This window comes from Ischnura elegans, chromosome 5 (genome assembly GCF_921293095.1).
Source record: "Ischnura elegans chromosome 5, ioIscEleg1.1, whole genome shotgun sequence".
In the NCBI taxonomy this organism is placed as follows: Eukaryota; Metazoa; Arthropoda; class Insecta; order Odonata; family Coenagrionidae; genus Ischnura; species Ischnura elegans.
Window position 1 is genome coordinate 127,805,685 of NC_060250.1, and position 25,058 is coordinate 127,830,742.

Here is a 25,058-nt window from a genome sequence, read left to right on the forward strand (position 1 = left end):
TTTCAAAACAATAATAATATTCAACAATTGAAATTATAAAAACTAGAAGAAGGAGGATACTTTTAGAATAAAAAATTGTAACTTGATGCGGCAGTATGTTGTTGGAACTGCGGAGTCATAATTCCACATGTCTGTGATATAGATATAAAACATAGGGTGCCATTTAAAAAAGACATACCGCTGTTTATATCTTTGTAAATAGCAAAGCTACAAGGAAGGCAGTCATGCTGATTAATGTTCCCCTGACGGCTAATGAACATTTGCTTGACACATTTTCAAATTTGCATCTGGACAAAAAGTTATTTCGGGTGGACAAGATAAATGGGACACCCTGTACTATTAAAGAGCAAAAAAATTAACTTCTGATGTGGCAACAATACGTAGCTAAAGAACCATGGATGTAGGGGGGCTGAGGGCAGACACGATATTTATAATTGTCTTAAATGGAGAAGCCAGCTCTGCACCGCAAAACTCCATGTTCAATGTTACCTACTTAAAAAACCTTTACGCAAGCGTTGTAGCGTAAGGAGGAGCAGGGTCGGATGTTGCCTTAATTTTTCATGCATAATTTACGCATCGGAAAACTTCTGTGCGGTATTGCACATGTAGTTTGAATCTTAAAATCAGTGGCGTAGCCTGGGAGGGAGTCCGGGGTGTCCGGACACCCCCCCTCCGAAATATAAATACACAAATATTTTTCCTTCGTAAAAGAAAACAATTTTTTGAAACATCAGGAATTTACAAAATGTTTCTTTAACAAAAAAAGCTTTTTTGATTATGAAAAGTGTTAAAATTAGTTTAAAACCCAAAAGTTAGTGCCCGGCTTTTCAAAAATTTTCGCTCCTGGTTTTACACCCTCCCCCCTCGAACGAAATTCGTGGCTGCTGGCTGAGGGCCAATTTGAAAGAATTGGATGCAACATAAACCTTCCTCTTGAAAAAACTACATACATTAGCCAACTTGATCGGCACACAGTGGTCCAGAATGGCGAAATGTGGAGGACGATAACTTATCGATGCCAAACTTGAGTATATGTTGATTGTTGAGGACGCTGATTTGGAAATTGAAATTAAAAAAAAACGAAATTGTACCGAGCATTAAAAATACGTTTGATAAGCTCGTGAATTTTTTAATTTTAGAATTAAAAAAGGTTTTATTGCTGAAACGAACGCCTAATTTTTAGGGCCTTGATAAATGCTATAATTTACAAGAAATTTAAAAAATGGGAAAACGTTTAACTACATGTATCGGGCTAAAAGGAGTCTATGTACAGGAATAAAACACTTTTTTGCCGAAAAAAATTAACTTTATTCATAAAGTAACGGACTTGACACACCACCCTCGTATGAAATTCTGATAAGGTATTCTCGAGATCCTGTCACCTGGAAAGTATACCCAATTTAGAATATTTTCAATAAATTCTTGTCATTTCTTCGGATGAAGCCTGACGAATGACAGGCACGATATTTATAATTGTCTGAAATGGATATGCCTGCACTACACTGCAAAACTCATCCTTGATCAAAGTCACTTAAAATGGCTTTACGCAAGTTGTAGCATAAGTATGATAAAGGTTGGAGATTGCTTTAATTTTTCATGCAAAATTTACGCATCGGAAAACTTCTGTGCGGTACTGAACATGTATTTTGAATCTTAAAATTAGGAATGCCATCTTAATACGTTTTTTTGCTACGGTAGACGTAGGTAAAACCGTTTACGGAACTCAAATACGAGGGTAAACTTGTTAGTAGGGTCTTCATTTTTTTGTAATTGCATGCGACCTTTATTTACATTGTTTGATACATCATTGAAAAGGTCAATGCTTCAACTTTTTTTCGATGTAATCACCCAGGCGCTCCGATGACTTTCCCCATCCGCACAGTGGACTTATGAATCCCGTCATCATAACAACTGCCGACCGCGTTGCGAAGGTAGGATTTGACTCATCTTGCTCACCGCCGTCCGTCACGAACTTCATCTCTCCTAGGTGTTCCTTCAGGTGGAAATCACTGGGTGAGTCCAAAATATGATCTCCCTCCTCTTCGAAATGGCGCACAACTTCTTCAGCACATTCCACGCGCTTCCTCTGGTGTTCTCCGAAGTGCTGTTTACTTTGCTGGTCCTTCACCTGGCAGCGGACATTTGCGCCGCAGGAAAAGAACTTGTGGCGCCACTTACGAACTTTTATTGCTTATGAACTTAATTCCACACCTGTTGTGTCGGCTTCAGTAAGTTAGCCCTATGTGGAAAATTCCTATGCAAACAGAATACTTTTACTAAAGCATATCTCGGCACATGAGGAGACTTATCTAAAAACTGCAAGAATCCTTCACTGAAATACAGTCAGCTCCGAAGCTATTATATGTACAATATTTGCACTTTCCTCATTTCTTGGTGGAAGAAGGAAATTGTAAAAATACCACCCGTTTACCGACTGGGTGGAACAAAGAAATACCCAGCAACGTAGGCTCAATAATATCCTACTCTTGGATGAAATTGCACAGATGCTATAGGAACTGAAAAACAAATTTCAACGGGTTGTTAGCAAACCAAATTCAGTAACCCGGGGCAGAATATAAATGAATGAAAGAACATTCTGTGATCCAGTAACGCGAGCAGAATGTAAAATGAATAAATAGGCATTCCGAACGGTTGATTTCACGTTCATGTCAACATATGACAGGAAGTTCTTCAACTTTTTTCTCCAAATGTTATGTAGGTGTGATAAATGTCTGTTTTGTAAACCCGTTTACCAAAATAGGCTATGAGGTAGAAACTTTATTTTATATCTCCGAAGAATTTTGGTTTGAAAAAGTTGTGAGTGCAGTTAGAACTCTTTCATTCTGAAGAGGTCACTTTCAGCGTGGCAAGGTTCAAGCAGCATTCCGGAAAATAGTCTTGGCAGTCTTCGTATATCTCACCTGAAATGGGCTGGCAGTAAAAGGGTTAACTAGAGGTGTCGTGGTGTCGGAACACCGATCCGGCACTGGTTATTACCAGTGGTGACTGTTATAAAAGAGAAATAAATGTCAAATAACATTTTTATCGATATTGTTCCCACAAAATTTCTAATATACACAATCGTAACAAAAACCAAAAATTTTGTAGTAAAATGTAAATAATTACTTGTAATAAAAAACGCCCAGAGCAATATTTCACTTCTAAAAAAAACGTTAAAGGAAGTGTGTTCCGGCTCTGCTAATTTTTCATTGAAGTCACTGCATATAACGAATATTGCGACGCACCTCAACCCGTTTGGATCACGTAATCTTCACTATTGTACGTCAACAGACACGCCACTGGATTTGACTCACGATCAGCAGCGAGACGTGATGCTTCCACAACAATCGCTCGGGTTTTCTGAAAATCCTACCCTCTACTCTGCGCTTCCAATGTTGGTTAGGTGGAAGGTAGGGGCTTGATGGAAGGATAAGTTAGTTGGAAGATCGAATTCCCTCATTGGCACGAGCTAGATGGAAGATGGGACTTTCTAGTCGCAATCTCGCCCGATAAAGACGGTTTATTATTATTATTGTGACTTCATCTGGTGCTCTGGCCGGCGACACGGCATTGGTGACAGGTAACACCGTTATATGCCGCCGTATTTTTGCTGCGTAAATTTTACTGAAGGGAGCCCCACTCTCGCGGGTTTTTCAATGTTGTACTATATGACCACGATTACGCCTTCATCAGGGTGTGTGGCAGTGGGTAATTCCATATACCAAGCAGCTGGAGATCATTATCTGAGATCGGCAGTCGAGGGTGGATTATTGGAGTTGACCTCCGCCCAAGATGTTTTTCCCAAAATTGTGTCGCGATTATTTTGCATCTCGTGCCATTGCCTCATCCCCGTATCAGTGAGTCACGTCTAATCTTAGCTGGATAAGCAGTCGATGAAAAAAATCATCATCCCCAGTCGATGAAAAACATCATCCTCCGCCCCAAAATCATCAGCGCGTGCGTACTGAAGGGAAGCCTTCTTCATAATGACTTTCCTTGCCAATGAACGAGTTGGCATCGAAATGAAAAGGGTTCTAAGCGATGAGCCACCGGTCGCATCCGCTATTACGCACCTTCAGGAAGGGTCGACAAAAGATCCACTAATATTAGGTTGGGGGAAAAAAAATCCATTATTTTGTAGGTTGGTGGCTCTAGGGATCGATATCTCGTAAAGTATAAATCGGACGATTTCAAATGTAAGCTCGTTGTCAAGGTGACATTTCGTAATAAATAAATTTAAATGTTGTTTATTGTTTGATCCACTCAGTTGTTAGTTACAGGGTGTTAAAAATGTAGGTCAGTAACGAGAAAATTCGGTACATTTTACATTTTTTCTTTGATAAAGGCGAAAATGCAGGCCAGGCGGCTGAAATTTTGCATGGTGGTTACGGTCCCCGTACTCCAACAGCTTTGGTCCAACGAGCAGTTTTGGTTTTATCGATTCCGTTCAGGAATTTTTGATGTTGAAGATGCACCTCGCACGAAGGCAGGCCCGTCATCGAAAATGTCGATAAAATCACAGAAATAATCGACGTTAGCCGGCATGTTAGTGATCTTAACATCGCCCGGAACCTTAAGATCGACTATAATACAGTTGAACACCATTTGAACAAATCTGAATCGAAAAAAAGCTCGATGTTTGGGTGCCATACCAATTAACACAAAGAAAAGGTGTATCGAATTTCCATCTGCGAAGCCTTAGGGCAATGGAACGAAAGCGACCCTTTTCTTAAACTGGGGATGAGGAATGAGTTTCGTAGACAATAATGTTCAAAACCGATCATGATCGAAGTGTGGTCAAGCTGCTCAATTGGTGGTCAAACTAGGACTAATGGCCAGGAAAGCTCTGCTGTGCACTTGGTAGCACTGGAAAGGAAACATTTATCATGAGTTGTTTTCATAAGGCATAACGTTAAATTCAGGCCTCTTCTGTCCACAATTGGACCGTTTGAAGCTAGCGATTGACCAGAAACGGCCAGAATTGGACAGCAGGAGAGGCGTTGTGTTCCATCAGGACAACGCAAGGTCACAAACATCTCACCAGAAAATCCGGGAGCTTGGCTGGAAAGTTTTAATGCATCCACCGCAAAGTCAAGATCGAGCACCTAGCGGTTATCATCTTTTTCTCCCATTGCATAACTTCCTGATTGTTAAAAAATTGGTATCAAGAGAAGATAAAGAAAAACGGGCACTATAGTTTTTCGGAAAAAAATACTAAGTCTTCCATGAGAGAGGCATTATGAAGCTATCAATAAAATGGCAACAAATTATCAAACAAAACGCTTCATATTTGACCGAAATCGGACAATCCAAAGCATGATTAATGAAGTTAATGCAAAAATAATGGATTTATTTTTCCCCAACCTATCATTTACATACCCTTAGGGTAGACCGGGGGTAATACCGTATGACGGGGCAATACCGTGCACCATAATTTTGTATCCAATGGAGTATGTATTGAGCCCTGGGAAGTACTGCCGCATAGCGGAAGGGAAGCGAAGCCGATAAAGACAATCTGGCAGCTTCTGCCTTTACGCACGTGTATGTGACGAATATTTTTCTGTTTTGTCAACTTTTTTGCGGTAATTTTAAAGACTAACTCAAACTGAGGCAAGGGAAACATAATATTGGTGACTATTCAAACTAGTGGGTTTTAATAGCCCATATCATGCGCTATTTTTAATGCTAAAAACAATTCCTATATTGTTCTTATTTTAAGTTACGGTTGAAAATTCTGCGTCATGTCGTTTTGGGGCAATATCGTACACCTTGCATGGGGCAATACCGTATAAGGCGCAAGGTGTACAGCATTTCCCCTTGTTGAACAATAATGCCCCGTATTGTACTATAAATTTTCTGAGAAACTTGAACAATGCTTATGTTAATTTTGAAGGACCTTTGAATGTGTGAGTTGCCAATCCTCCCAAGTGTAAGCGAACCCTGATAGTCCGAGCACACGACAGTCGGAACACCTCAATAATCCAAACGACCTTCATCCGTCGTGCCGTCAGTTTTTTCTGTACATGCTAATTATGGACTTTCGTATTTTAATGCTACAATAAAACATTTAATCGTAACTAGAGAAGGATTTTATTTAATCCTAGCTTTACGTTAGCTCGCTTTTATTACAACTAAGATAGGAGCAGTAGCGTAGCCAGGAATTTCGTTTGGGTAGGGGGAGGTCCAAAATTGGGGGGGGGGGGATTTTTGAAAAACAGTGCACTAAGTTATGGGCTTTGAACTAATTTTAATGCTTTCCATAATCGAAAACACTTCATTTGTAAAAAAAATATTTTGTAAACTCATAATTTTTTCAATATTTTATTACCTTTTATGGGGAAAATTAATTGTGTTTTTATATTTATGCTATATTTTACTTATTTCAATGATGGAATAAAACTTTAAATTAAATCCTCCATCTTTGCTTTCCCCCACAGTCTTGGCGATGTCGTACATCATCACAATCAGCAATTTCACTTGCTGGCAAAGGTTATTTTACAGATGAAGCCACGCCCGAAAGTTGCTCAGTACTAAATACAGAACAAACTTTAACTTTTAATTCTAGCAATGACCACATGTTTTCACTAAGAGGGAATATTTAAAACTAAACACTCTGTCCCGATTGTTGGCAGGTGAGAGTTAGTAACCAATATGCGAGTTACGCGTCCAATAATGCTCGGAGAGCGCAACAATATAGTCATGCATTGCGGAGAATACAGCTGCAGCCTACATTCGAATGACTTTTTCTCAGAAACGGTAAATCTTAGAGAAAGTGAAATGACAATTTTGTTGGTAATTTTCTTATCTACAATTTTGGTCTGAAAAATTTTTATCATAAAACTAACCGTTTGGCCAAAAAATGCAAAAACTCATTTTTGTGACCTTTGACCTTGATTAAAATTTTTGCACGCGCGGGATCGATGGGGACTTTTCAGGATTCAATTAGAGTGGTATTCCTAGCGTTCCTGGAAATGTTCAGCTTGTTGGCAATTTATGCAAGGGTACCCCTATTTTTTAGGCTAATTTGAACGGGCTTTTATCTTAATCTAACAATAAGTCGTTATTTCCGCAAATAAAAAGATTTAAAACGGCGACAACAAACTTTGCCTATGAGTCTTCACTTGTTTTTACCCTTCTTTCATTGCTGGGGACACGTTAGACGGCTTCTAACTTCGGATGTATTCGGATTTTCCCTGTTTGGGAAGGAGAGGGAACCGTACCGACTGGTTTGAAACCAATGACCATACAGAATCGCTGAAAGTGTCGTCGTCGGCACGGAATCATGTCCAGTCGGTGGGCTTGAAAGGGAAACCGATCGGTGCGGTACCGACGAAATACAGAATACGGGCCCTGGCCAGACCGTCCCTGGTCGTGCTCACTAAGCCACTGTCTAAGAGATAAACATCATTCTGTCGCCATTACGCCACGAACGTATTTCAAAGCACTAGAAGAAAGAAGTAACTTTGTACTCGGCCACGCGCCCAAAGTTGTTGCCAAGTTATAAACACCAAGGATGAAATTCGCCATGACAAAACATTTTGCTCGGCCGGGATTCAAACCCGGATCTCCCGATTGCCGGTCATAGTACACTCTACTGCTCTTTTTCTTATTTTCTTTTTTATGATTCAGTTTAAATTATGACATAATCACTTCGTTTTACTGCAAGTTCACAGGGCTTTGCCTTCAATAAATTGAAGTCATCTGCCTTTATTTTGTGAGGAAAATGAAGTGTATCTTTTTCTGAATTTTTGATTGAATACTTCTTGAGAAAGGAAACATAATAAAAGGTACACTGTTGTATTTTCCACAAAAGTTTACTTGACTGACCCAGGTATCGACATTGTACACAATGTCATTTTCAATTTCAATACATAGTATAGGTACATGTCAAAACCTGGGTCATTCAAGTAAACTTTTGTGGAAAATAGAACAGTGTACCTTTGTTATGTTTTCTGTCACAAATTTCCACCAAATATCGCCATCCAGCCTTAAAATGACTACTTGAGACAATTGGCTTTTGAACCAGTTTAGGAAACTATTTTTAAAAGTAAAAATGACGCTTGCCCTTTGGGACCTTATACTCGAACTTCGGTTCCTATGCGGAATGGGAATTTCGTACGTATTATTTTTCCGTATTGCGGCTGAATTTGTATGCTCGAGTTGTCGGGGAGGGCGATTCGTACGTCCTGGAAGCTCGCGTGGTCGTAGACTGGTCGAGTTTGTGTACGAACTGGCCTCAAAATGGCGGCTGTAATATTGCATATAATCTAAATCGTTTCTCGCTATCCCTCCCTAGATCCATCAGAAGCTCACATGGGATATTGTCCACGCCCACCGCTTTCCTAGCCGTCACATCACGAAGGGCTCTCTCGATTTCCGCATCTAATATCCCCGGTCCAAGATTATCCTCCTCCACTGCACTTTCCTCCTCTGAAGTCAATCTCTCCGGCCTGTTTCTTTCGTCATACAGATCCTCCACGTATTCCTTCCATCTACTCTGTACCCCTTCTCGCTCGGTTAGCATCCTTCCATCTTTAGTCTTAATGTTAGATGTATTCAACGGTGTTTGGCGAGATGTTGTGGAACATATTGCTGTTATAAATGAAAGTGAAAAAACTTTGTGAATGTCCACAGTATTTAATCAAGTAAGACGCGTTTCAGCGAAACATCGCTATCATGAGGTACAAATCCCTAGTCATCCTTTGTACCTGATGATAGCGATGATTCGCTGAAACGCGTCGTACTTGATTAAATACTGTGGACATTCACAAAGTTTTTTCACTTTCATTTATATTAATGTTAGACATTGTTTTCCTTCTTTTGCCGCCCGATAGCGGCTTAACTTTGGCGCACAACGCGCCTACCTCTCCCTCCTTCCGAATCATTCCCATTTCCTCACACTGTCTTTTCCACCAAGCCTCCCTCGCCCTCTTGGTTTCACGCCGTAATCGATTATTTATTTGTCTATATATTCTTTTGCCCTGCTCTGTGTCCACGTTCTCCTTTTACATGAAAGTGCGCAGCATGTTTGCCTATAATCCGGATGAGATTTTTTCTTTCTAAATTCAGTCGACGTAATAGGCGTCATAAAGGTAAGCACACTTTTTACGCCAAATATCGTAGAAATCAGAGGTCTGAGATAGATTCTTACGACCATGAGTTGCTTTAAAATTGAATGAGCGGCGTGCAGCATCAGCTGAGATGGTTGGCCGAATCCATGGATAAGTCAAACCCATCGCAAAGGAAAGGGGTCGGCCGTAATTTTTGATGTGAAAACTTCTTTAGCGGCGTTAAGCACTCTTGCGGGATGGGGAAAAAGCATAGAATTCGCGTGAGCGTCACCGACCCGACACCGCGATCGCTACATGTGTGTGTGTATAGTGTATGCAATGGTATAGGTTGCGTCACCGCTATACTTTTACATACTGAATACTCGCATCTATCTGCTTCTAGTTCTATACTGTACATATGTACTTTTTCTATACAGCGCGTATTATTTTGTAGACTGTTAATAGAGATTAATATATAAACTTTGTTAATATATTGTTAATATATAGACTGTTAAAGTCTTTTTGTTTTAAAAATATTAAAATTGAAAATAAAAATCTATAGTGTATATTGTATAAGTTCATTAAATATAAAGAGCTCGTGCATTAGCGTGCAGAAGAGTGTACACACTATAAAAATTCAGGTCAGTACAATTTAAGGCAGTTAGAATGCTGCAAATGAGAAAGATCTCGTTGAAGGAAAGCATTGGAGAATAGCCAAAATCGTAATTTTAAAGTCGAAAAGCATCACATGATCTATATTCAAACAGAAAAAGATATATCCAATAAGACTATAAAGTTTCGGCAAAGGCAATTTAAAGCAAATTACATTGTAGCATAATTTATAGATGCAAAAATTTTGTACGGTAAAGAAATAAAAGCATATTATATTTTAATATATAAATGATGTTACTTTCTATTCATACACATCGTATTTTAATATTTATTTAATAATAAACAGTTTGCTGAAAAAAATAATTTAAATTTTTGTTGAAAAATGAGTATTACTGGAAAAATTAGTTCTTTAATAATATTACGTCTATATAAAAAATGAATGGATAATAATGATTTCAGTTTTCACTTCTGTCGGCCAGTCCCACGACTGCCCCGTTTTTTTTTCTTTAAGAAAGGCATTCCTGTTTATTTATATCGGCTTATTTATCACCATTTATCACTCGGTTGTGGAGACTGAAGTACCTTTCTTTGATGACGTTCGAGGTAAGAAGCAACTTCGCTAACTTTGGCGTAAATGCAATCATGTAAATGCTAAAAATATTTGCGTGCACAATGGCAGGTATACCCAGCAAGAAGAGATAGAGATGGTTTTCACCGGACGAAACGAAAAAGCGCAGAAGCGCAATTCCGCATTCCTCCCTAACCACATCCCTTCCCCCTAAATAGCAAGGATCCCAGTAAGCCTTGAAAACCTTAAAACCGTGAATAAGCCGTGAAAAAAACCTGGAAAAAGCCGTGAATTTCGTCCTAAAGCCTTAAAAGTATCTCAATCTTGATTTTACGATCGTACAACTACGATTGACGGATTGAAAGAAAAATGGATATTTCGATCGCATTTCAAGGACAGTCACGCGCAGACATGGCCACGGATTTATAGTTTCTTGAAGTTCAATTATTGTTCGGTGCAGGGGCGCAGCTAGGAATTAAGTCTGGAAGGGGGCTTTTAGGCGCAACTAATACTTACGGGTGTGGGGGTATTGCGTACCCACCAGGGTAAGCAGGAGTTGCGGGGGCCCTCTTCCAGAAAATTTTGAAGAATAATGGTTCAAAATGGCGAGTTTTACGGCTTTCTGAGGGATATTTGATTAATCCTAACGCTCTTCTATAAGTAATACTGATCCAAATAAGTATTATGAATTAAACTAAAAAATTTCTCTGTGCCCCTCGCTGCGCCACTGGTTCCGTGTGCCATGATAACACAATGGCCTTAAGCCTGTATTAAAGCCGGAAGACTGGTAACCAAAGTGTTCATTAACACTTGCAAAAATTCAGACACTTCTTAACTTCCCCCTGGATGCACCCTGGTCCCTCCATTTTCCCACTCGCAACCTTTAGCCGAAGCTGAATTTTGCAAACTATATGTGACGTCAGGAGAGATAGCACTTTCATTCGCACTTCGTTTGCATTCAAGGCATCTTTTGCGTCTGTTAACTTTGTAGTTAACGTGTGGCCGATGATTGTTACGTGATCAATATTTCTGCCTAAAATGCCTCATCTACAAACCGTAAATCTGAAGACATTTAGACCGTGAAAACCTGGAAAAAACCGTGAATTTTTTAATTTAGTTCGAGTGGGAACCCTGAATAGTTTTCCACCTGCAAAGCCATAAATAAACATGATAAAATATACCTGATACGAAAATATTAAAAACCCAGTGGAGAGAGCCAAAACAGCTGGGACTAGTGTTGTAAAACAAAAACAGAAATTCCGGCGAGGTGAGGCGATGGTTTTGAAAATTATCCTTCCAATCTGTTTTTTATATCTTAATTCTGGATTTAGTTAAGCGTAATAACTTTTTCTCCAGTAACCCGACAGATTTGATCAAAGGTGTGCAATATTAGTATGACCATTGAAAGAAATACCATACTTAAATTACAGTTTAGTTTATTATTATATGAACTTCAAAATGGATAATATTCTAAGAAAAGTAAATAGTCAACGCTGTTGCATCGTCTAGAATAGCCGTAAGGTACATTAGGGCATTTATAATTTGATTTAAATACTAAGTTATTTAAGTACGTGAATAAGTATGCTATGCGGCAGTTGTTTCATATGTTTCTCTCCACTCCACCTTTTCAGGCACTGTTGAGTTGTGGCAGAAAAAGTATGCTATGCATTCAACGTGCAATATTTCTACATGGAGATTTCAATAATGGGAATTAAATTTTATTTTTGTGGAAAATTGCACGTCAGTGTTTCATTATGAATCAATTCCACTCCATCTCGCTTGATTCCTCGAATTTTCTACATGGAGAGTTTTCCCACTTTCCTCGCTGGATGTTAGGGACAAAGCGATAGCTCGCGGCGGCTGAATATGAACTCTTTAGTGACCAATGTAACTCGTCATTGTGATTGACAGTGCAGTTTGCCATTCGACCTGGCTAGCATGAGATATTTACACGTATTTCTTTGCACTTCAGGCGCTTCAGGCGATATAGCTCTGAAGAAACACGCGTTATATAGGCATATGTAAGCTACCGCTATCTCTCGGAGTTTTTCCGAACAACGTTGATGCCTCATGAATTTCAAAACGGTTTCGAGCAGATAAAACTATCTCGTTAATCATTGGTAAGCTTTCTTTTTAATTTATTGTTCATGGACATGCTGAAATCCATGCCATTTTGTTTTATGTCATTTCAATATGGAGTCCGTCTGCGTCCCGCGATTCCATCCGAGGCTCATTCGCTCAAACTCCATGTTTTCACGGAAGACATAGTTGGCAAGGTTTCCCACTTCCATTCCAACAGTGTTTTTTTTCGCGTGACACCATCACGTGGACTATCTTTCGTCTGGCTCCTACCCTTCGACCTATCTGGCATGGGTGGCCCTATCGGGAATAATTTAGAATTAATCCCGCCAGTGCAGCTCTAGGGGTCATAGGAACGCGCAAGCCTTTCCACCGCGATAAGGTTGTAGCCCAAGGGAAAGGTATTAAGAACTAAATGGTGGAATGAAGGAATCTTATGGTTGCCGAAATACAATTGGAGACTCAAAGTCCATTTCGATAACACTCGCCGCGCTCTTGGGAGAGAGGTTGTTGTCACCTCTCTTATTATTTTCGCCACGAACTCATCACCTTCGCTTCGATAACTCATGGATGCTCTGCTGGCGATGTGCTGGCTCTAAGATCCTCCGTTTTCCTTTTCTTGGCCCTTTCACTGGACTTCTCAAATTGTTTTTTTTTTTGTTCGACCAATTTCAATAAACCTTCAAAAGTAGCAATTTTTAATAACATATTGAATTAAGTAGAATGAATATCACTCTAAATTCATCACAAATTCCCCATTAAATACTTACTGAGTGTAATGGGTTGACGTTTAAATAAAATCGGAGGAAATTTCAACTTCTAATTTATGAAATCAGCGAATTTTCTTCTAAAAACCTGTCATTTCTTTTGCTTTCCTTCCACCGGCGAAGATAATTTGAGAAAAAAAAACACTTCTCCGCAAATGTTTTTAGGATAACTTTTGAATTAACGTCCTCATCTAACTCTAACTTGTTGCTCCAGCAATCCAATAAGTATTGATTTTTAAACGATACGGACCCTTTTCCACTTTCAAGAAATTTTTCATGCATCTCAAGACGCGTGAAAATTTTCATATCCACTGAGATCTTAGCCGAAGGCACTAACAACGACATCTAAATCATATACCCTTATGGCACCAAAAGTAATAACAAAATTGTTTGGCAGGGGTTATCGAACTAAAATACTATGGGCACTCTTCTTCAATCCTACAAGTCTTCTTTACAAAAGTTCGAGGATACTCGACTTTTTCAAGACTCGATCTTCACGCTTGATGAAACTCACTTTCATGTCTTTCGTTTGGAAAAATCTGAGTAAAACTGAGTTTTGGCGAGAAAATTTCGGGCAAGCGATGTCTAGAAGTAATTTGGGTTTTCCACAGTGTGAGGTTCGCGATGCTATTATCGTCATTTTCTAGGAAAATTCACATTTGAAGGGTGAAAAGGCTTACTCCGTTCAACCCCGGTGGCCAAAGTGCAATTCATTACTAGTGTACAGAGAGCTATGGTTGTGTTTTCCCGATGGGCTCAATAAATAGCCTAGGCCTTTTGGCAGTCGTTTGCCCTGCATGCGGTTGAGTAGGCCGCTAAGGAGGCGACAGAGAGACAATTTTCCACGTGAAGGCGAAAACTAATCCGTCTAACGGAAGGAAAGGGTGGAGTGGCATTTGAGGGATACTTTTTTGTTCTGAATGCATTCAAGTTTTTGAGGATTACTATAAGCACAGATGCGAACTTTCTTTCCATAAATATATCCTACCCCTCGAGTCCTTAGGCAAATTTTATGCTCGTAGACAGCATGGGCACGCGTAAATAAAAGGTAAGGTCAACTGGAAACTATTAATGATAAAATGTTCTGCGTATGGCAAGAGATGTTTAGTTATAGGATAAATATTTGTTGTAGAAATAAAATATCCAACAATGTTGAATAACACCCATAAATACTGGATCTCCTCGAGCCCTACCACGCACCAGCCAGGCCGCCGCCCGCGTCAGCGCATTGCATCATTGTACTTAAATCAATGCTGAGGTCGGAGTAGCAACTAGTAGCAAAAATTTTCTTTTTTACTGCGTAGAATATACTTTTCCCTTTGTATTGGTGCAAAAGACACCGCGTAGGAACGTGGTGCTCTAAACGATGTTGTACATTTTATTTGAAAATTCGAGTAAAAAACACTGAAAGTTAAAAAATATATATAAAATAGTAAACATAGTAAAATCAGAATAAAATTTATGTCCCACTGTGTAAAAATGTTAATATATGTAGTTAAAAATATTTTTGGCTAAAAATATCGCGTAAAGGTTGTCCTGCATGACGCTGAACTTCTTCAAAATCGACCGATTTCACGCAACTGTGATTTTTACGGTGAATGCTCCATGTTTGACGGATCACTGCAGCCGCTCTGATGAACAAAAATACTAACTTAACAGTGTATTTTGTAGACCATATTCTGTAGAATCCGAATATAAGGTCCAAAAATGCCTTGAAAAAATTCGAAAAAACGACTTTTGGCCAGTTATTTTTCTATTTGGGACCACTGTGCAGCGTTACTTTGCAAGAATGTAAGGGCCTCGCTAAGGTAACCTTGGGTCCTTCGTAGAGCTGATGGGACCCCATCACGGACTTAGAATAATCAGGACTGGGCACATAAAGCTTCATCTGTCATCGCTATTGTCGCCGACGAGAAATTATTCTCATAGATGGCAGCACTGTAGCTCGCCCGAAACATCTACGGAGTTTTATGGTGATTGTACGGGAGTGACCTTTTTTCAGCAAACTTTCGAATATAGAAGCTACTTGAGAACGATCAATTTTCTTGAGATACCAAGTGCGATGTATAAGGAAATTTTTCTCGATGAAGTTTTTTTATTCTTTCGAGGGAAAGGACGAATTCCTTGCAGTAGAATTGACTTCGTTGACATTTCCATATCTATCCCTTAAGATTTTCAGCCTCAAACTTTTCGACCACAACACAGTGGAAATGTTTATTGGAAGCCGCTATTCCTGTTGAAATAGGGCACCTTAAGCTAGTCTATTAGATAGGGTCTTATCATTTTATCCTGTTCCTTCCGCCTCGATTAGTAAAACAACTATGACGTGCAATTATTTCCAGTCTAGCATTCACTTTCGTAGCATCACATACGCAATGAAACGGAGTTACCTGTACACCACTTAGAAGCTAAATTTCACTTATAAATTGTTGAGATAAGTATTAACTGTGTATCCACGCAGTGTGTACAGTTTAATATTTTACATTGTTGACTGCCCTAATGAAATCCTAGCAGATGATATTTAATGAGACACTAAATGCAAATTTCGGGGGCCCACACTTAGGTTTTTCCACATTTCTATCGCAGGAAAGAAATAAAGTGTGTTAAAAATGCTATTCAGGACTTGATTCGATATTTAAAGGATTTAAATTTGTTGTTTAGAACCTCTTTTATAACATACGTTGATAAAATACTACCACCTCTAGTCTGGGACTGTTTCATAGCATGATATAATCTCTTTGAATCGGAATTACACGCTTATAGCTCAGGAAGTTGAATTCCACTGATAAGCTTTTGCGATAAGTATTAGCTATAATCCCATTCTGTAGAGTTTGTGCTTGATTGACGCCGTTGATTGATCTGTTTGAAGCCTGCGGATGAAATGCAATGAGGTAGACAATGTCCTGTTCGGGGGCTTATTTCATAGATCTCCACGCATTTATTTCACAGAACAAAGATTTTTAATTGTGAAAATAAGTTTCAGTGCTTAATTCAGTATTTAAAAGACATAAATTCATATTGAGAGCCTTTTCCGCAAAGTTCTAACAAGGTAAATGAATAGGAGCACACGGGCGAGCTTTGGTGCTGCCATCTATGTTTGAAACCATCGCCGGGCGACATTATGGACGACATCGCCTGGCATTATATACCAGGGTTCGGGAGTTGCACTGGGCTGGACCGTAGCCCTCGGTGGCTACGGCTGGACCCCATTAAGAATGTCAGGTTATTGCCACAAACAAACTTCTATGATTATGGTAACATCCTGGCTAAATATTCGTGAGAATTCTCCTTGATTTTTGCTTCCAGATGACCTCATCACTCGAAAATGGTCGCAAACATTTTTTTATGTGCAATTTAAATGCATTTTCAATGTTTAATTATAATGTTAAGCTAACTGCACCAAGTTTCGCCTGACAAAAATATTTTTTATTTATCTCTTTGGAATTTTACTTCCAAGAAAGGATGAAATTCACCACTGTAGCTATGTATTTTCTGGAAACTTTATTTTTTACGAGTAATATCAAATCTGAACTTACTATTTCCTACATTATTCATCCAATTAAAGCGAGAATCATCATGTTGAAAGCTATTTAAAATATTTTTGAAGTTCTTAAACGAATATTCATTGTATTATGTGTGAGTGGCCTATAAATGTTCATTTACCTTTCTTCCTGACTCATATTTGAAAGTTTAAATGTGCTCCCTGAACGTTTTTTGAACGATTTTTCACACTGGATTCCCTCTGGATTGTATTTTTTCATGCTTTTCCACTGTTATCATGTAACGTTGGTTGGAAGAAGTGGAAGAGTAGTTGGTTGGACCACTGGAGTGTTGGCCTTCCATTTTGGAGGCCCTGGTTCAAAGCTCCTCCGCGGCAGATATGTTTTGTGGCGGAAGGCTCAATCCATACTTGAAGAATTTTGTGGAAGGCAACTCATGTACCGTCCTCCGTCCGTCGGATGGGACGTTAATTCGCGGTTTCCTTGGCGCCTTTCGTTTAGATTAGACTAATTCTCTCCCGAAATTGTGAAATGTGGAAAATGGGAATTGCTCCGGCTTTTTCATTTTCATAATTCTCTCCCCTTCCCATCTCTCATGGCACAATTGGGGTATGTAGTCGTTTACCTCCTCCAAATGACGCATCTTCTCAATGAGCAGCTCTGAATTGATAAATGAACTTTTACCTTGGATTAATGATGAAGGACGTGAATGGTTAGTGCAGAAGGAGTCGCAGATCTTTAGGGGAAATTAAGTAACGTTTGAAGTAAAAATATGTCACAGTATCTGTGACCTCTGAAAAAGAATCAGTATATCATATATTTAGATATAAGTGGACACTTAAAAAAAATGTGTCGAGTATAAGATACCTAGGATTACTGACAGTATCCTACTTGTTTATCAATACTTGTGAGAACAAAGAATCGCCAGTTTTTGTGAAAACAGCTTTAAAAACCCGAGTATAATCCAGTGTCATTGCCAGTAGATTTAGCGAGGAATCGCAAGTATAAACTAATCGCTACTCAGTCCTCGGCACTGAAATTTACCTCTATCAACTGTAATCGATAAGCAATTGGAAAGCAATTGATTGGAATTGGAAAGCATAAGGAAAGCGGTCAGACCACTTCTACTTTGAGTACAATATATGCGGGGAATACTTCGATGCGATGCCAGGGCTCCTTGGGGTCGAAATCACGCCGGGTTGCGTATCGTATGGTAAGAGTACTACAACTGAAGCGGGAATAAGTTTTTACATCGGAATAAGAATCATCAATCATTTAGTTTTCCGAAGTCGTCAAGTTAGACGCTGTCAGGCGATTAATGGCCTTTGAAATAGCGACATCAGATTTCGACCTTATTGGTTAAGGGTTGTCTGATGGCGACTCCGATTTTTCTGCATACTTCCATCCTTCCATCATGGTGCTTCGAATGGACATATCTGTTGGTCACCTCCTAAAATTACCAACTTGAAAACCTTGTAAGACCATTAACGCCTCTGAGAAATAGTGGCTTGAAATTTATAATTTCAAATCCCACCGCACCCCAAATAGAGACGTTTAATGAAATAAACATGAGCGGTTTGGAAAGTGTTTTTTTAATCTTAAAATAAAACTTAGTTACCCTGGATATGACTTTTCGCAGGTATACGTCGGAATAAAGACGAAGCTCGTCTCAAGTATTTTAACTTTTCTTTTGATGTGTCGATTTTTGACGTTCAGGTACCACTGACCTTATTTAACCCCATTTATGGTTCGCTTGGCCAAAAATATGTTCACATCATTCAGACACCCTGCCCTGCTGTTATTAGTCAAGACTTTCCAAATTATATCTACAAGCATCGGACCTGATCATCTAAATACACCACCACCACCTTGAAGTGTTTATTTACACAGACTTTTCGCTCTCATTCCAATATGTTCTTAGAAATGTCCACTTCGTGGCAATGACTGCGGAGATATCCTCATCTCATAGAGCATTTGTGCTCGGGAGGAATAGCATTGATAAATTATGAATCCGAAGGAATGCGGACTATAGCTTATTTCCCCGCCAAATTGTGATCGCTCTTTAGTGAGCGACGCGAGTGGCGACTTTGGGAAACCAAATTCAAAGCACTTCGAATGATAAAAGACAATACATCTAGTACTCCACTGGAAAATCCTCTATTCTAATATTCCTGTTAATGAATTTGGATGGTGAATCAGTTTGCAGATAAATATAATGAATAAATGAACTTTTCCCCCTTACCAATTATTTATTATTATGAATTAAAATTGAAGCTCATTTGTCTGAGCTCTGTCACCGAAAGCGGAAGGTCCTTGGTTCCATTCCTGGAGAAGCTAAACATTTCCCTCCTCTTTTCTGCCTGCATTCCAGCCCAACACCGCAGTTGCGTCCAACGCTGTGCATTTGCGTTCAATCCATTAGTTTTACATGTTATGCAAAGAATTTAAACACAATGCATATTTTAAGTTTTTATATATTTCAGTAAAAATCATGTACAATGAAAATCATCGTGTATTCCTTAAATCTTGGCAGACCCAGTAGATATTTAAATAGAAGAAGGAGTGAATGAAGTATTGTATTTCATTGCACTCCTTCTTCTATTTAAATATTGACCGGGTCTGCCCAAATAAAAGGAAGACTCGATGATTTTCACTGTACATGTTTTCTTTTTACCTGACACATGATTTTCAATGTACATGTTTTATCTACAATGGAATGCGACTTAATCACCAGTCAGTTGACACTTTGTCGTGAATCGTAAGTGAGAATTCCGATGCATCATGCACCACGTCCGTCACTGGCTCAACAATCGTTTCCTGCGATGCACCGCTGAGCGTCCGGACTGAAGTAGGAACCGTCACGGCAACAAGTGTATTTCTCTTGTATTTTCCCGGCGTACATGTAGCACATGTGGAAGCACTTGCAATTCGACGGATCCGCATAATTTCCCACTCCAGGACACTTGTACCCCGGCTGAGTCGAGGTCGTTCCTATTGTAGTAGTTTCACTTGGGTTCGCAGAACTCGGTGTACTTGCAGTTGCTGCAGTTGTTGTATCATTTGCAGTTGATGCAGTTGTTGCCGTGGCTGATGATGCAGTTGTTGTCGGGGTTGTTGTAGCGGAATCTTCCGGGTTAAACATCGGGTAGAGAAATTCGGTACCATCGCCAGCGAAACCCTGGATACACTCGTATGAATAATTGGTGCCCGCGATCACTCCGCTCTGACCTTTCTCTTTGCACAGCGGCACCGGATAGTCTTTGCACAGATCCCCACTGTCGTCAACGCACTTTCTCTGCTTAGGGTCGAACGCAGTTTTATCTTTGCAGGATACTGATGTAGCCGTTTTTCCCTCGCACGTGTAGTACTTCTTGCAGTCGTACGGATCTGGATATGTGATTGTGTCTGTGCTGTCGGTTCGCGGGCAATGGAATTTGTCATTGTACCTGTGAATTGCAGAATTGTGAGCATTAATTTAAACTCCTTATTCAGTTACGGAACATTTACCGATAGTTTTGAAATCTTCTATTATGTTTGAATAATTTTTGAATAAACATATATTTCCGCTTTCGTCAACTTTTTTCTCCATTTGATGATCATATTAGTAACTTATGATTTATAGATAGAGATTTATGGAACCTTAGTCATCTTTGTCTTGTTTACATATCTTGACCACGACGGATTTAGATAGCAATTGACATCCTTTTCTTGTTTTGCCAACTATTATGCGAAAATCCACAAGAAAAATCATAGAAATAATGAAAATAAAATCTCATTTAGCAATTTGGATGCCTGAATTCATTATTATGAATCACCGCTAAAAACTATATTTGCTTTAGTAAATCAATTCAGGCTGCCTTCAACTTAATGAAAGCGAGAAAATTTACTCAGCAAATATATTTGCTCTCAGTTCTAAACGGGAAACTTGTGCAGACTGCAGACGAAATTATTATTTCGGGTTTGCGATCCATGAATTTAAATTGGGACATACCTGCAAACTCCATTGACAACGCATCCTCCGGATAGCTCGTCGCACGAGAAGTCACCCGTGCATGTCGTGGGTGATTCTTCATTAAATTTACCAGGGTTTTTCGAATCTGGTTTACAGTACACCGCATTTGTACAAGTCTCGCACATGAGTCCCTTCTTCATGCATTCCCTTTTGTATCCCGCTGGAGGCTCAGGAGCGTGTACGTATAACCCAAAGTCTCGGAGACAGGCCTGCAAAAATGGATACAAAAAGTGCTTCCGTAAGTATTTGAAGCAACAAGAATATTTGGTATTTGGAGAGTAGGGATGACAATAAGAATTTCTCGACAATGCTTGTTTTTGTTATTTTGGTACTACTTATTCTAAGCCATATTCGAGATATGTTTTTATAAGTTTTTATAAGTTTTAAAAAAATGCCGGAGAAAATACTGGAGTAAAAAAAATTAAAGAATTTGAGAATCATCGAGTGATGAACTGTCTACTCAATGTATCTGGGATTATCCTAATGATAGCCTAAGTGTTAATTGAGTAATCCGTCTCCAGTAAAGACCGGTTGAGAAGAAGGTATGCATGCTTATAAAGATAATCGAGGAGACACTGAGAATTCCCAAATTAATTTACACCATCATGGCAAGCGAGCAACCCGAAGATGGAAAAATGGTTTGACGTATCTCTATCTATCATCTAACTACATGTTATGTTTCTTGGAATGTAGGGACAAACGGCACGCAGCCAAAATATAGCGTTGAATAAAGGTTTTGAACCCCCCGCGAACGAATATTACAGAAGATGATCCTAGAGTCGGCTACCAAATGTTTTTGTTTTTGTCACCTAGCGCACTTTGAAATGTGTTTACAAAAGTCGCCACTCGCGTCGCTGACGGACAAAATGATCCGAGTTTTTTATTGAGAAAATGAGGTATAATTTTGGGCATAAACCGAAATTTATGCACACGATGATGTTATTTATCAAAATTCATTATTTTTCAATGCCATTCCTCGCAGTGACAAACACTATACTGTAAAGTATTGGTATAAAAGTGGATCGCATTGTACTCATCACCTCGCCGCGGAAATAAAAAAAATTATTAAAATGCGATCCAAGCGGCATCAGAAATCATTATTCTATTGGTTGGTTGGGTCTCTTCTATTGATTCTATGCAGTCCCCTTGCTCCCACGTTCGGGATTTGCACTCGGGTCCACCGGGGAGGAAACCTCGAAAAGTCTTGCCACAATACAATCCGTAGATACTTAATTAGGGAGGCTTGGCAACGTACGAGGTTGAAGTTCTGCGAATCTTATATTAGCAAATCCAAATTTACCAACTTGCTCATTATCCAAACTTGCCTTTAGGTTGAATCATCGAGTAATGGATGAGATTATGAAATCCCTCAAGCCTATAAACCCACCCATTAAGCTGTTAGGGTAACCTAACATTTTTTGTAGGTACCCTCCATTCCGTCCGTGAGTACCCGGAACAGTTCACAGTAAGCCTATCCCAACCATATTTTAGGCAATTGTGAGAAACGTCCATCGAATGTCTACACTGCGGCCCCAAAACAATTCAGCCTCAAAATTTCTTAACAGAATTATTTTGCTTCAAAGATGGAAAGCTACAAAGCCTGTTTAACTCGTAGTTCAGGATTGTACATTTTAAAGACTAATTTTTTTCTCAATCGGGCTTACGTTTAATTTATAATTGGCGCGGGGGATATTTTTCTCCTTTGCGTTCATGCATTTGTGTATGCGCTCTGATCAATTAGTTTACGGCAGGTTTTGTAATTACGAATCAAGATGCGCATTAACTTGCTAAAGTTGAATCCCCGTCCGAAACGGGGACGCTTTGGGACGCTTTTTTCGGAGGTAGTGCATAAGGAATTGCGTTTTATCGACAGGAAGGTAATCAAAGTTACAGAATGTTTTTATAAGAAAAATAATTACCACAGTAAATAATATTGCTCATTTGAAGGGCTTTCAGATTCTGAATTCGAACGGCGGAGGCGATTGGGATATACTGACCAGTATGACGATCACCGTCAGGAGAATCAGCTTCATCGTCTGCATCTTCGTGGATGAGGTGTAAAAATACTTCTTTCGCGCGCTTGCTAGCTTTGCAGGTATCTAAGCAGTGAGTAATTTTCTCCTTTTTATATACAATCACTATCTTTCCAAAATTTAATCGATCTAATCTATCTAAATTTGATATTTTTCGCGTCTTCGCGCACTGTCTCGAGGCCGCACGATTAAATATATCGAATGAAAGTGCTGACAAAGGAACCCTTTGTCGTCACTGCTAGTGGCTAAAACATTTCAACTTCTTCCTCCGACTAGAGATAAGACGTCTGAAACCATTTTTTTCTCCTCCTTGCTTCATCACTCGCGAATAAGGTCAGCTAAGATTGAGGGCATGTTTTTGAGACCCGAATTCGCCAGTTGCTTAATCGATTATACATATGCACAAGGAAATCTCCAACCTCCCGACGTCTGTCGTTGTTCTGTGTGCAAATTCAGACTCAAAATTCGAGGACTCGTTCAGTTCATCTTATCACAATAGAAAAATAATTTCTTGTGGTTTTCTCGTAAGATGGTCGAATTTTGGTGGCGTAGCAGTAAGCAATCATTTCTCCCACCAACTTTTTGGTTTTTATTTTGACCATCTTCTGAGAACGTCGGTTTCCGACTCGATAGAAACAGAGAAAATTATGGGAGACAGGGCGCAGCCTTGTCTCACTCCTTCCCCTATTCCTGCTTCTTCGGAGATATTTAAACAGATGTTTAAAAAAACTAAATGACACGTATATTTCACATTTCACTGTCCTTTGCCTTCATTTTCACGCGTACACGCTGAGACCCTTTCACATTGCCCTCACGTTTCATTATTCATCTCGAGATGCATACCCCAAACTTTTGATTTTCTAAAATTGAGAACTAAAATAAAATAAACCCTATATTTTACTGCATAACATGTTAGAGAGTGTAATAAAATATTACTCGTATTTAAAAAAAATTCATTGCATAAAACTTTTTCTCCATGTGAGGGAATGACGGAATAGTATTTAATTTCTTATTTTTAATGATAATTTTATAAACCTAAAATCTTTGATTGCCGTAATATGGTACAGTTTGAAGGTTTGTATGAACCTTTTTATATTTTATCTGTTGCACGGAGACTTTTCTTGATGCATGTGGGACAAAATATTTATTTTTCCATTATCGTGAGTGGAAAAACTAAATATTTTATTACCGATTGTGGTAACGGTCGTAATGTAAATATTTTTAAGGAAATTTTTAAGGAAGGAACTCAAAACTCCCCCCCCCCTTCCACCTACCTTTTCCTCCCCCACAGATACCACATAATATATAAAGATATTTTATTGCTTGTAACCTTTGTACCTTAGGATGACGCCGCTGCGTCGAAACTAATCGTACCACGAAAATAAATTTGTGGATTGATACAAAGTTTGTTCGTTTTTATTTAAGAGAAGAGCCAATTCAGCAGGGACACCGACCACAACATTAGCCGCGCGTGGCAACTAGTAATTACTCCCTAGAAACAACATCCAAGTCAGCTTATTAAAACCACTTGTCTGTTTCCACACACTTTTATTTACACCGACCATGGTTTCGGCTACTTGTGCCATTATTAAGTTGCCGAAACCGTTGTCGGTGTAAATAAAAGTGTGTGGAAACAGACAAGTGGTTTTCATGAGCTGAATATCAAAGATTTCCTCCGTATAACGCCGGATGCTGTATCTTTTCACATCCAAGTCAGTCAGCAACCTCTCCTCAACCACGCGAAACAGGTAGCATGTAAAAATATTAGTGAAGAACTTAGAGCAGCGGTTCCCAAACAGGGGGTCGCGACCCCCAGGGGGGTCGCGGGCCGTTCGGAAAGGGGTCGCGAGATGTGCGAATAATAAAGTGAACTATGTACTTAAACTTAGAAAACGATTTTTAGGGGGTCGCGGCTAAAACGTATGGGCTAAAATGGGTCGCAGAAAGAAAAAGTTTGGGAACCGCTGACTTAGAGTAATGATTAGCAAAGAGCGAAATTTCACGCATCAGTCACCCTCGTCTTGTCTCCAGTCCCGCCGAACAACTTGAGCTCACTTGGGGGGCGGAGGGGAGGATATGGGGCATTTGGAGCATTTCGTGGTTTCACTACTGACTGAGGCAACGTGTACCAATCCACCGTGAAACATTCTTCCGTTCTTACCATCAATTTCGATCGTCTCATTTCGGAAGTGACGTCACGCAGTGCGATTCAAATCCGCTTCAGGTTCTGCTCTGAAGAGCGCATAGTCGGAGAGCACGTGAGAGCTCAAGGATTCACCCTCACTCGCTCTTCAACCCTTCGGTCCCTTGCAAACACACCGATTTTGGACGGCCGGTAAAATATCGGCCGATATATGTAATATTTCTAACCCTGCCGCGTGAACGGCGGTGAAATAAACAAGAATTGCCATGAGAAGAAATTCCCCTGGACCGGGAA

General features: G+C 39.5%; 2 protein-coding genes across 2 annotated transcripts in view; one reads left to right on the forward strand and one right to left on the reverse strand.

The window, feature by feature from the left end:
• LOC124159541 overlaps window positions 1-25,058 on the forward strand; it is a 64,356-nt gene that overhangs the window by 9,110 nt on the left and 30,188 nt on the right. The gene's annotated exons all lie outside the window — the stretch shown is intronic.
• On the reverse strand, window positions 19,268-20,791 carry LOC124159542. The gene is made up of 2 exons (XM_046535423.1): window positions 20,568-20,791; window positions 19,268-20,022 (listed from the first exon to the last, which is right to left on the reverse strand). Exons 1-2 carry the CDS (start codon window positions 20,726-20,728, stop codon window positions 19,380-19,382), a joined length of 804 nt encoding a protein of 267 aa, XP_046391379.1. The 5' UTR covers window positions 20,729-20,791; the 3' UTR covers window positions 19,268-19,379.